At 36.4% G+C, this 14,174-nt stretch overlaps 1 protein-coding gene across 1 annotated transcript in view; it reads right to left on the bottom strand.

The window, feature by feature from the left end:
* The window catches only part of Scin (scinderin), an 81,066-nt gene that overhangs the window by 57,744 nt on the left and 9,148 nt on the right, over positions 1-14,174 (bottom strand). The window contains exon 3 of the mRNA XM_027932716.3: positions 8,717-8,878. Coding sequence (XP_027788517.3) covers positions 8,717-8,878 — 162 coding nt within the window. The remainder of the gene's footprint in view (positions 1-8,716; positions 8,879-14,174) is intronic.

The raw sequence follows: 14,174 nt of genomic DNA, 5'->3' as shown, positions 1-14,174 counted from the left end.
TCTAAACAATTTCTATTCCACTATGTGTGGATCATGTGTTCGGGACTTCTTTTAACAGAGCTCTACTGTGCTGAAATAAGTATGTGGTACTATTAATAAACTGTACTACCCGACACTTACTCTATTCAGAGGCAGTTGGTCAAGACTACATAACCAGTCAGTGCACAGGGAAACTTTGTATTCACCTGGCACCGTGCTTGAAAAAACTCTCCTACAATCCCACTTATCCTGTTTCTAAAGGGAGTAGGCTTAAGAAGAGAAATCCTGCATAGAGCTTTAAAAAAACAACTCTGAACTAATTTGATAGGTGATAATATATCACTACAACAAAAAGTTTTCACTACAATCTAAGCTATTTTATTTGTAATATGTTCATGTAATTTAGCTGATAAGTTTTCATCAGTTTAAGTGTGCTACACACTGAAAATTGTAAAACAAACAAGGTTTTTACCTTCCAAGATCCTAAGGCATTTAACAACTCAACACCAAATGTCATATTTCTTTGAGGAAGGAATATGAAAACTCCCTGTGAATATGGAAATATCCATTTCATTTGGAATGGAGTCCACTTGAATTTTGGCAGAAAGGGGTTTGATGTACATATTAGCCAGGCATACCCTCTCGCAGAAGTTTGTGGAACTATCATTAGCTCTTACTGAACAAACAATTACAGAAAAACAAAATTACTCCGCATAATTATTGGAAAAGGAAGAAAGAAGGGCAAAAAGACGCCCTGTTACTGGCCATTAGTCTGGTCTATCAGTAACAAGACATGAAAGCAAGCAAGTGACAATTAACAGAACCACCACATTTGAGGAGGGGAGACCTATTATTGGCCTTGAAAACCAGAGGTTTCTAAGATTTCCTTTAAACCATGTGGTCAAAATTAATAAGTGAAACATCAAAGAGCAGCCAAACATCATTTGGGGACAGGAAATAAGAGCCAAAATAAAACAATGTTCAATGACGCCCTGAAAGGGAAACAGATTTCAGAAGCTGAGTTTATAGGGGCAACAAATCAGTCCATGAGATGTCAACCCCCAACACGTCCATAGAACTCGGCACTACTGCGCTGCCTTTTCATACTTTTCCAAGTTATTCACTATAAATACCTCTAAATTTTTTTAAAAGGAGAATGGAGCCTGGGCTGCTGCTTCTTCCTTGCTTTGTACTGTGTTTAGTTTTTTCATTAGCTCTAGTTAAAAAAAAAAATACAGAAATTCATGAAGATATTCCTTTTGCCTAGAGGTTCTCTAAGCTTGAAGATGTTAATGACTCGTGAGATACCTCCAAGAATCTACCTTTTTCATTTTAAAGGTTTAAAACCTGACTCCCTTAGTTTTGGGATTAGTAAATCTTGTTTTTAGTTTCCTCAAAGGCAACTGAAATCAACATCCTTCGATGACACATGTATATATTTTTTAAATTATCTCTAAATGAAGGATGGAAGATGAACAGTGTGATGTGCAGGGCCACTGCAGGAACCACAGACCAGAAAGGAAGAAACTGCTTCTAAACTAGGGCAAAGCAGTGGAGAGAGAGAAATCAGGGGCTAAGTAGAAGAATACAGCGGCAGGATTGGTCAACAATGCCATCTGGCCATGCACCAGAAGGACAGGGAAAAGGGAAATGACTTAGACAAATTTGGCATGGCTGCTGGTAGTGATGCCACTCGCTGGCACCAGAGAGTAGGTAAAATTATGCCCTCTGTTCTAGTCAGAGTGTTCGACAAACCAAAGGTTTAGTCATACTTTATCAAAAGCCATTTCTGCCTGCCACCTACACTGGTGACTCAGCTATATAACTGAATGACATATTCTTCATGCATATGACCCTGAATAATCCAGCACCTTTAGACATTCCCTGTACGAAAGTAGTTCTCAATATTCACTGTACGTTGGAATAAACCAGGGAGGCAGGGCTTAAAACTCGCCCACACCAAAGTCCCATCCCCAAACATTAAAAATCAGTATTTTTAGGGATCACATTTCAAGAACAAGAATCATTATTTTAACCTCTTGGGGCTGGGGCTGTGACTTAGTGGTAGAGCACTTGCCTAGCACGTGTGAGGCACTGGGTTCGATTCTCTCAGCACCACATATAAATAAGTAAAATAACTAAACAACAGCAACAACAAAAACAAAAACTAAAAAAAAAAAAAAGTTAAAAAAGAATGTTGCAGTGAGTATTCTTGTTTATCTTAAAAAATAAAACCTCTTTCCAATGACTCTAATATGAAGCATGACTGAGAATTAAAGCAGAAATCCTAGCACCCTGCATGCTGTCTATTGCTCTCATCCATTCTCTAACCTCAAGGCATGTGCACCCCTACTCCAGTGCCCTCACTCCCCCATTGCACTTTGTCACATTTGTGAATGTGGACGTGCCTCAAGCCATTCAACAGTATCCAGAGGGCAAAGGCTGCCTGCTCTTCACCCCTACACTCCATTCACCCAGCACATACTAAGCACACAATAAATTCCTCTTGGCCATATTTTTATTGCAGGGCACTTTAAACAGATTTAAGATTAGATTTATCCTTTCTTCTTATCTTATTGCCTCAAGGTTCTTCTCTTATAAATCTAGTGTTAGGCATTACTTTGGGGGTATGGACAAAGTTATCCAGCATGAAGATATATAGTTTGCTCAGTCTTCAGTTTAAATCAAGCATTTTCAATCACAGCAGAGACAAAACTCTGAAAACTGACATGGTTTTAAATTAAAAGAAACTTGATTTTGCTAGAGAAAAGCGTTTTCTCTGGTGCAGGGAGGTGGGGGGCATGATAAGTGAGGATGCTGTCAAAGTTTGTTTTGCATATCAAGAAGCAGAGCCTTGGCCTTGGGTGCTAGAGCAAACTGTAGGAACCACAGATTAGGCAAGAATAGAAAAATTAGGTATGACTTGTTTGTCTGGTTGAAAAACAATAAAGAGGGAGATTAAGAAAACTAGGAAACCTGACCAGAGGCAATTAATCTTTGAGAAGAGGCTCAGAACACTTTTTTTCCAAATCACTTTTTGATTTGTCATAACCAGGGTTTAAATAAGTATCTGTCAAAAGTCCATGCTTAGTCCCCAAGTATTGAAAGTGGTGGAGTCTTTAAAAGTTTAAAAGTCTTCTGGTTATATGGGGGTGTACCTTGAAGGAGATATTCAGAGTCCAGTCTTTCATCTTCCTCTCTTTTTTTCTTCCCACCTGCTGTGAGGCAAGCAGCTTCCTCTGCCACACATTTCTGCCATGATATGCTGCCTCACAACAGGCCCCAAAGCAACTGACCCAACGAAACATGGACTGAAACCTCTGAAACTGTAAGGTGAAATAAACTTTTGCTCTTTTTAATTTGATTATGTCAGGTATTTTGTTATAGTAGCACAAAAATGATCAATACATTCATAGAGTCATCCATGAGTCTGAAAATTAGAGCAGAAATGACTATGAACAGTTCTCCAGACCACAGTGAGAACATAATGTCCTATCTCTCCAGTATGGCATGAGAAAAACAAAGAGTTCCCGAGAAGAGTACAATGTGGCTCCAAGAACCAGAAAGGGTCTTGCTTTCCCTTGATGTGAGGGTATGATAACATCAGAAGACCAAACTTAGGCCAAGCCTATTCTCTAGCAAATGTCTTGAGAAAAGAGGCCAAAGCCCAAGAATGAATGGCATGGCTGAGCTTCAATGAAGACTACAGGTAAATGAAGGTAAATTAGATTCGTACTTCCATCCTCAACCTCAACCCCTATACCCAGGCCATAATATTATATAAATATCCCTAGTACCTAAGGAATAGAAAAGGTGACTAGTGGCGTAAGTCTGAATTGCTTTAAGTGGTTAACAAAATTCATCTTAATAAGACAAAAATCACTTTTATTTCCAACTCTCCTATGGTACTAGGAGCTTGTGAATAGGGCCAGGTTGAGTTATAGAAGGAAAAAGAAAATCACATTTCTGGACATAGCACTATGTGAGACTAGTATGTTTTATTCCAGATAGACACGCATTTGTTGGCTTTAAGTCTGGGCTTTACACGAGGAACAAAATGAGTGAGACACTAGGTGCATGATAGTGTGAGAAATGCTGAGAGCCAATCTCTGTTCCGTGACAATAAAGGGGTGGAATGTAGGACAGGAAAAGCAGAAGAGGAAGAGGTCAGAGAACAAACTGTGAACAAGGCGACATGGGAGTTGAGTATCCTAGCATAAGATGAGAATGGATGTTTGCTGGAGAAGGCAAGAGGTCAGAGCTGGACTATGAAACTGAGGCTTACCAGTGGATAGTAGTGAACATTTTGGGTGAGGATGAGTTTTTTTCTTTTTTTTTTTTTTTTCAGGAAAATTTATAAAGAAGAGACAGTCATTAAACCCAGACTGCTTTTAAAATATACTGGAGGGGGTGGGTAAGCCATGCAAAGAAGAAAGCAGGGCCTCAAAGGGAGGAGGACAGGAAAGCCAGGAAAGGTGCAGAGCTGAAGATAGGTAGAAGCTAGTGTCGGATGCAGCACGAGGATCAAATGGACCATTAGATCAAGATGTCCACTGGTCATTCATGCCCCATGGCAAAAAAAAACAGTTTCCAAAGAATGGTGGGAGTGAAAGCCAGACATGTGGGTTAAAGACTGGTGAATGAGGAAGTAGAGGCTGCTTTTTCAAAGCAACATGACTGAACAGTGGGGGAGGGGTGATAGATTATAAATAGCCAGGAGAGGAGGCGAAGCTGCATGACTGACCAAACCAGTTACCAGTTAACAAGGAAACAGAACAGGCAGAATATCAGGATCAGTAACTCACGACAGGAACTCCTACTCCTATTAGACCTAATTCTTCATCAGTGGCTTACTGACATACTTTTCTTTGAGTTTACACCAGATCTCAAACCTTGAGAATATGTGCTTTTTCCATTATCATTCATATTCTGTAGTTACTGGTGCTGGGTTATCATATTTTTTGCTGTAACTTTGTTAGTTAATTTATTATTTAATTTTTTTACTAATAACTTGTATCTTTCTTTAAATTAGTGGGAAAATAAGGACTCACAAACTCACCAACATTAAAATGCATATTTCAAAATTACTTTTCCAAAGGTTCAGTAAATTATGAATGGCTGAGATCCAGCCATGCCCTATACTATTTTCAGATAACACACTAAAATAACATACATAAATCATTCTTTAAAACAATCATGATTTTCTTAACCTTCACACTGATTAAACTGATAATTTTACAGTCTCATACCTCAGGGTGAGGGGGTGAGAGGGAATCTCTACTGTAGTCTAAAACCCTACAAGAGAGCAAATGTTTGTAAGGCATATGAAAAAAAGCATAGTGGGGCTGGGGATGTGGCTCAAGCGGTAGCGCGCTTAACTGGCATGCGTGCGGCCCGGGTTCAATCCTCAGCACCACAAACAAACAAAAATGTTGTGTCTGCCGAAAACTAAAATAAATAAATAAATAAATATTAAAATTCTCTCTCTCTCTCTTTAAAAAAAAAAGAAAAAAGCATAGTAATCATGACCATTTGTCATAAAAGCTGACATCCTTAAACATTCTCAAAATGTGGGATTTAAATTATACCTATAATCTTAGTTTTGGGTCAGCTGGTTTGAGCTGGGTGATGGCTTTGAACATTTAATTAATCTATATTTTTCATACCTGGGTAATAAAACAAGTTAATAGTTAACAAGGAAACATAACATGCAGAATATCATAACCAATATGTATAGGTTCCATTTTGTGTCCCCTGATGCAGAAGGTAGTCTTTAAATAATCAACTCAATGACTGTTAAAATATTATAGTTCAGAAAATTGTTGTTCCTTATACTTCTTTGTTTACTGTGGCAAAATCCAAAAATAAAATTATTGATAATCACAAGATCTTATCACCAGTTAGAAACTTTTGGCAACGTATTGGCCAGCTAAAGGTTAATAATGTGGGCATTTCTTCCAGTGTAATAGGTATCCAGGGCTTGATTCCTATCAGGGTTTCTATCCTTTTAGAGTATAGGAAACTTCCATGACATAAGAAACAACTGAACACAAAAACTTTGGTAACAAAATCATTCCAAATATCTCTTCTACAAGGTCTGCAAGGAGAAAAGCTGAGTTATTAAAGATAATTAATTATATAAAGATAATTTACTATTAAATAAATGAATGCCCTTGAACCTTATAATAAAGACTGTCTCTTTATATGAGCCTGGATTTGTGGGTCATTACTCCCACAAGTTGAAACTACCTATGGGAAGAGAGATGTGTCACTAGAACCACAAGCCACCTACCACAACATCCAATTATTTGTCCCATGTGGAAATTCAATATTTGTGGTACAAAATAATCAATGATTTAATGAATTCTGCGACTTTCAATAGAATCTCCACCAAATTAGGTATCATCAATTCCTAATTCAGCAAATTCTGAAATTCTGTTATCCCAAGCCATCTAAAATATATCTAGTTTACTTGGATAGTGAAGAGAATATGATCTAGGGCTAGAACAACCCAGGTCCCTACCCAAGTCAACCCTTAGCTGCTATGAATGCGAGTGCCTTGCACACATCTTCACAGACTTCGATTTCCCTTTCAAAACTGAAATGATAACTGCCATTTCCCAGATGTGACTGTGCATCAGTTGAGTCTGAATCACAGTCAGCTAAGGCCAAAAGTAGCATTAGAAACCAGATTTAAGAGGTTAAAAAAAAAATGAGGAAACAAAGTCTCCAGAGGTTAATGATTTGCCCAAGATCAAATCATAGAGAGTTGGAAAGCTGAATTGGAAGCTATTCATGATAATTAAATAGATTATTGCATTTGTATAATAATTGCATTAGACATAAAAAGGTTTTTAGGAAATAATCACTTTCAATCAATATCAGTGATAAATTCCATTATCATTGGAAAGTGTCCCATTTGTTTAGAGATCTTAGAAATTACCCATTCAGATATCCACCTGTAAAGGATGAGAACATCAGAGCACAGTAACTTAAATGAGAACTGAGGTCTCATCTTTATTTAAATGTCATTTTATATGTAAAAACATTCCATAAATTATAAAAGGCTTTAAAATGTAAGTGGTATAAATAGAAGTTAAGATAAATAATTACTGTGCATAGCTTTTGAAAGACTGCTGTAATTAATTGCTTTGGAATTATGTGGGTTACTGATACTTGTGGCCATTTTTTTTGCATTATTTATTTTTGGTGTGAGATAATAAAAGAGTAGGATAGTAGGCTGTTTTTGTCTAGATCTGAAGATCAGGACTAAGATGATTAATTAGTTTTTGAAGTTGAAAAGGACTTTCTCCTGAAATTTAATGTAGGATTCAGGGCAAAAGTACTGTCATTTTACAGAGTAGGTGTCTAAATACAACACTGAGAATTATAGTCTGCCATAAATATTATTGAGAGCTCAAAGGTACATAAAATCTGGTATGACCCTAGCAGTAATAAAACTATAGCTGCATTCTAACTTAAGGAAATTGATGACATTTATACCTTGGGAGTATTTTTTATTTATAAAATTAACACATGTCTGTACTCTTGCCAGATTCAAACTGGTTAATTAGAACTTGACCAGAGAGCTCCATTTGGAGCCTCTTTAGGGTCCCTCGTCTATGCATACTGAATAAATTCCTTTGGCTTCTGTCTGTTGCTTTATCCCAAAATACTTCCCAAGGAGATGCAGTAAATTAAAATAAGAATCAGATATATCTAGAGTCAAATTCTTGCTTTACCATTTACTGGCTGTGCACCCTTGAGCAAGATCCACAGACAGTCCAAACCTCAAGTAACTGAAGAAATACAGGCTAAGTCAGGACTCCATATAATGTTTGGTCCCACAATTTAAGACCAGACTATGAGAATGTTGATGTGACTGGTGCTGAGAATGGTGAGAGAGAAAGAGAGGAAATGAGGAGAAAGAGAGGAAATCATAGACAGGCTCCAAGCTTCTCTGTGTTGCCTTGGCAACATTGATTTTCAGTGGTAAGGAATGCCCTTTAGAAACCTTACAAAGTTTTGAAGACACATTTCAATCCTATCTACTAGAGTCTAATATAAGCCATTGAATAATACTTCTTCCCCATGATGAAAATGATTAATAAGTATCCTTGACACTAGACGGGCCCCTCTTCCTGGAAGAAAATATGTTGGATGCCATTGAACATGCCATGAAGATACCTATTATTTGTGCCTGTTCCTTTTCTTCTAGTAACCCTAAGGTATTTGAAAGCATGAAAGAGTATGGTGTGTATGTGTTTGTGTATGTATGTATACATGTTAAAACGGTCCTCCAAAATTCTTCAGCAGGCTGTTTAGTCACCTATCCCCAGTTTAAATTCTAGAACCTTCAATTGCTTAGGGAATCATTCCTCCCTACCCCCCCCCCCCCACAAGCCACATTTTCCCACACAATTAAAGACAAAAATAATTACTGGAAGCTCTGTTCAGAATGAAGGGGAAATGTAATCAAAAATTATTCAATTTCTCTTCTATGGTAGGAAGAACTAAATCACTTTTGTAAACCTACCAAAGAATATAAAAACTTTGAAGTTTCACTTTATGTGCCATTTAAATATTTGCCCATTACACATATGATCGCATCTCACGTAAACATGACCTCTTTCCAATCATGTACAAAAAGTGATTATTTCCAATGACATGTACATCCGATGTGATCTAAAGACAGTTTGCTTCCCTGTAGATGTCTGTGTGTGTACATGAAACTTACTGCGCCCAGGTCGATGATGAAGCAGTCGCCCTTGTTGAAACTGTTCCAGCTGAGGGGAACTTCTGTGGCCCTGACCACTCTCCGGCCCTTCACGTGCAGGAGCCTCTCCGCTGACAGGTCGTTGGTAAGAACATGATTTAATCCAGATGCCACACCTCCAGCCTGATCAGTGGGAGGAAGACACAACACAAAACAGAGAAAAGTGGTGAGGCTGCTAACTAGTCAGGGCAAGGCATAAGACCACTGGTGTTTGTGCCCACCTGTGCCTGAAGGACCAGGAGAAAATAGCCACATAAGTCCATGTAAAGAGTTAAATAAGGAGAGAGTTCCTTGGTAAATCAACAGGTTTGTTTGTTGGTTTGCTCTGTTTGTTCTTCCTGTTTTAGAAACTCTATTTAAAAACCACAAGTATTTACTGAGAACCTTCAGGGAAGAAAACCCCAGATGCATTAACTAAAAGAAAGGGTGGTAGTTCTTGTCCCTCAGGAATGAGTGATTCCCAAATCATTAATCAATGAAAAGGCAAAATAATAATAATAATAATAATAATAATAATAATAATAATAATACTTGAAGGAAGAAGGCAACAGAAGGCTGGAAAAGTCAGAGGGAACAGGCACAGATGACAGTGGCAGAGAACAAGTACCCCACATTAGGACATGGTTGCAGTTAGGACAGAGAAGGGGAGTAGGATCCAGCCAGGGATGTGCTGCTTCTATGCAGAGAGCATCCTTGTTTTTATGTTAAAATATCAAAGATCTTCTTCATTTTCTGGCAAAGAAAGCTTATCCAATATGCTAAGACTGAATATTTTTACCTTAAGTTAGGAGAGATACACTATCTGATTACACATCCCCAACCAAAACAGAACAACAGGACACCACTGGATTTGGGAGATGCTAAAGAAAAAAACTTATACTGTATCAACTACATCTTCTTGCATTATTCACAATCATCATTTCATTTACCTTTTTATTTTTTAATTAAATGTTAGGAACCATATTTACTTCCAGAATTAATTATGAAGTAATGTGCATAATTAAGAGGCATCATAAACGATAGATTGCAGACTTCCCACAATAGTCAAAAAAAAATTGGCTATATTAAGTAATCTATAGAAGAGTCTAATTTTCAAATTTATCATATAAACATATACAGTAAATCCAAAATAAGGGACTAAGTTGCATATGTAGTCACTGGCATATTCTTTAAATTTACATATACTTTAAATTTCTACCATTCTCCAAGAATAGGCCCTCATAAATAGAAAAGTTTTATTGGAATAGGTTAAATGTTGAGTCAGGACAATTATAACCTCAAATTTAAAAAAAAAAAATCATAATATCCTAGTCCCTAATTTTGCAAGATTGTAACATTTCTTGACTGAATAAATTAAGTGTTATATAACAAAATAAATACAAGTTTTCACCTACACATTATTGTTTATGGCCATTTTGGTTTTTTAAATAATAAAATTCATTGTGATCTAAGTTTAAAAAATAGAAAAGAATACTATGATCTGAAAAAAAAAAGTTATAAAATATAGAGCAGACTTAGACTGAGGATACACCCATAATATTCAGGCTAAACTCAGGGTGAATCATAAGTGATGTGTAATCTAAAAATTTGCTATTATTTTTAAAAATAATCTTGTCTCTAATATTTAATGCTACAAAGGCACAAAGGAAAAAATCATGCCATATATATATATATATATATATATATATATATATATATATATAATCTGTGTCAGACAGTAATTCCATGAATACTGCTTGAATTAATGCTAGAAACTTCCAATCCTTTTCTGCTTTCATGAGTCAAAATTAAAGCAGAGTGAATGACCCTCCATATCAATGGTACCATAAACACAGGTTTGCCAGCTGACAGATGTCTGATGGTCCCTGTTTACAATCATGGCTGAGAGTGGCATCTTGCTGAGCTTGAGAAAAGTATGTTAATCAGAAATTTAATAAAAGGGAGCAGTGGTAAGTAATAGGCCTCTATAACACGTTCCCAGGCTCCCAAAAGACCTCAGCAAGAAATGACACAAGTCAACAAAATGAGACGGGAAGATGATCTTAGCATTTTCTAACTCAATTTACATTGCATATAGCAACTTCATATGATTTCTGTAGCCTAGGTAATGGCAGACTTTGTCAAGTTTTACCCAGTCCAAATAAACAATAAACTTTTCCAGAAGGTAGTCTTCAATTAAAAGTTTTTCCTGGCATATGAATCATTGGCTTATTTTGAGAGCATCCTAGTATAATGATTACTAGCTTTTAAGCACTGAAGTCACATGGTCACACAGGCACATACTAGATACAAAACCTTGGTAAGCCTCTTTGAGCTTTGCTTTATCTTAAAAGGGAAGTTATAATAGAAACTGTACCATATAAAAATTTATATTAAATTAGACAATATACAAAAAATGATTAACCTATTCCTGTAGCTTGCAACTAATAATGGGATGAAATTCAGCATGACATAACCATCTTCTAGGTGGTTATCTCTGCTTCCACATTTCCTATCAAGTATTGCTGCAACTGCATATATTCCACATGTACAATGTCACTACTGATAAAATAGTCAACTGCTTTTCTTGCTGATAAATTTGACCTCCATTTGCAGACATCCTCTTTCTGAAAAATGCTAATCTGTGGTGGCTTGAATTATTAGAAGCTAAGTATCCTATAACTATAAAATTATTTTTATCAGGTCTACTTTTGAATATATATCCAGAAGTTTTATTTTCCAATGTCAATGGCCAATAGGACTAATAATGTCCTAAATCTTTATTGATTGTGTATTGTTTAGATGTTTTATTATTTAATTTAATCTTTAATCCTTACAACACCTGGATGAGGAAGCTGTTATTATGCCCATTGTACATTCAAGGGAATCTAAGACAGAAACCTTAAGTGTTTGCCCTAAGGCAAACAAGTCATTTGGAAGAAATGGGTTCACAACTAAGACAATGCTACAGCACCTGCTCTTAGTAACTACAAGTCCTTGCTTATTTCAAAAGTTGGGTTCATTAACATGATGGAAGTTTCAGAATCATTTGACATAAACTAGAGGAACTCATATGAATTAAATAAAATGGATGTAATAGTCTCACTTTTGGAGTCATTTTGAAATAATGATTTCAAAAGAGATAAAAGAACTTACAAATATGTAAAGAAGAACTCAAACTATCACTATTTGCTGATGACATGATTCTATATCTAGAAGATCCAAAAATTCCAATAGAAAACTTCTAGAACTAATAAATGAATTCATCAAAGTAGCAGGATATAAAATCAACACCCATAAATCAAATGCATTCCTATATATCAGCGATGAATCCACTGAAAGAGAAATTAGGAAAACTACCCCATTTACAATAGCCTCAAAAATAAAATACCTACGAATCCATCTAACAAAAGAGGTGAAAGAACTCTAAAATGAAAACTACAGAACACTAAAGAAAGAAATTGAAGAAAACCTCAGAAGATGGAAAGATCTCTTATGCTCCTGGATAGGCAGAATGAATATTGTCAAAATGGCCACACTACCAAAAGCACTATACAAATTTAATGCAATTCCTAATAAAATCTAAAATCCCAATGACATCTAATATGCAGATGCTAATTCACAATAAGGCAGGGGTGGGGGGGGGGTACTAGAGAAGAATAGCATTACCTTAGATTAGGTGGAGGGAAATGAAGGGAGGGGAGGGGAGGGGATGTGGGGATAGGAAAGATAGTAGAATGAGACAGACGTTATTACTGTATATATATATATTATATTGGTCATGCAGTTATATATATATAACTGCATGACCAATATAATTCTACAACATGTACACTCAGAAAAATGAGAAATTATATCCCATCTATGCATGATATATCAGAGTACATAAATGCATTCTTCTGTCATGTATAACTAATTAAAACAAATTAAGAAATTATAATCCAAAAAAAGAGATAAAAGAACTTATAGTTGTTTTTTTACTCATTTCAATGGCATCACAAATATTCAACAGGCTTTGATCAGGTAAAGGTAAAAATAAACCTGGCATCTTAATATGCAAATTAATATATATTCAAATATCCAGTTTAGCTCTGAGGTTTCAGGTCTTCACCAGGGGGATATTCTCAGTGGTGGGCAATAATGGGGTATACAAAGCACCTGGTGGACCATATATTTTTTATGAAAAGATTTATGTCTGGGAAGGGTTTTATGCTTTGAATATGAAATGTCCTCCAAAGACTCGTATGTTGAAAGCTTGTTCCCCAATGCACCAATGTTGCAGGGGACCTTTGGGAAGTGATTGGATCATGTAGGCTCTGACCCCATCCATGGATTAAACCACTGATGGATTAATAATTTGATGGTATTATGGGAAGTGGTGGAAATTTTAGGAGATGGGACCTAGTTGGAAGAAGCAGATCACCAGGGCCAGGTCCTAGAAGGATGTCTCTTGTCCTCAGCTCTTTCAACATCCTCTCTCTTTCTCTCTCTCTCTCTCTCTCTCTCTCTCTCTCTCCCGACCCCCCCTCTGCTTTCTGGCAGCCATGAGCTGGGCAGCTGTCTTCCCCTACAAAGCAATGAATGGACTGAAACCTCGTAAACTGTGAGCTAAAATAAATCTTTCCTCCTCTAAGTTGTTTTTCATGGGTATTTAGTCACAATAAAGGAAAAGCTGACGGATACAGAGGATACTTCTCATACTTTAACTGAACAGGCATTTATAGAAGAAATAGGAAAATGGGGAAGTGTAACTAGTCTGTAAAGGTCACTGGGAAATTTTCAGGAAAAACCCATAATGAAGGGGACAGAACTACTTATTGATTTTTGTTTGTTTCAGAAATAAAGCAAACTGATATTTCAAGCCAATACATATACATTATTGGGGTTCATGTGTAAGCATGTGTATCTGAGTCTGTGTGGCTAACCTCAGATATTTTCAGCTCAGTGGTTTCATTTTTATATCTAAGATTGAACCACAACACTGGGGGAATATGTGTGTCATTCTTTGCAGTAACTGAAATTATAATTGCTATAAATACTGTATAAGTTGTTCCAGAACAATTCAGGTTCTGAAGGCTTGGATTACTTGCACCAAATTCAGAGATTCTCCAGAAGAGCAAAAATGAAAACTGTTACAATGCAAGTTACCAATATTTAATTATTGAAATAACTTTACAAAATATTAAAGGGCTCTCTTGTCAAGATGCAACCAAAAGAGCTCCTTAAAAATTAACCTCTCAAAATAAATTTAGTCCATTCCACAAACATTTACTGAGTACCTATTATGTGACTGTCAGGTAGTAGGACTATATCAGTGAACAAAATAGATTAAAACAAAAAAAAATGCCTTCAATGAATTTTCATTTCATGAAGACATGAGGTATGCATGAATAGGAGGAGAAACTGAAACTGTCGTTAAGGAAACTGAGAGAGGTGCTTA

This window comes from Marmota flaviventris, chromosome 1 (assembly GCF_047511675.1).
Source record: "Marmota flaviventris isolate mMarFla1 chromosome 1, mMarFla1.hap1, whole genome shotgun sequence".
In the NCBI taxonomy this organism is placed as follows: Eukaryota; Metazoa; Chordata; class Mammalia; order Rodentia; family Sciuridae; genus Marmota; species Marmota flaviventris.
Note: the sequence above shows the minus strand (reverse complement) of the source record. Positions and strands in the feature narration are given on the sequence as shown.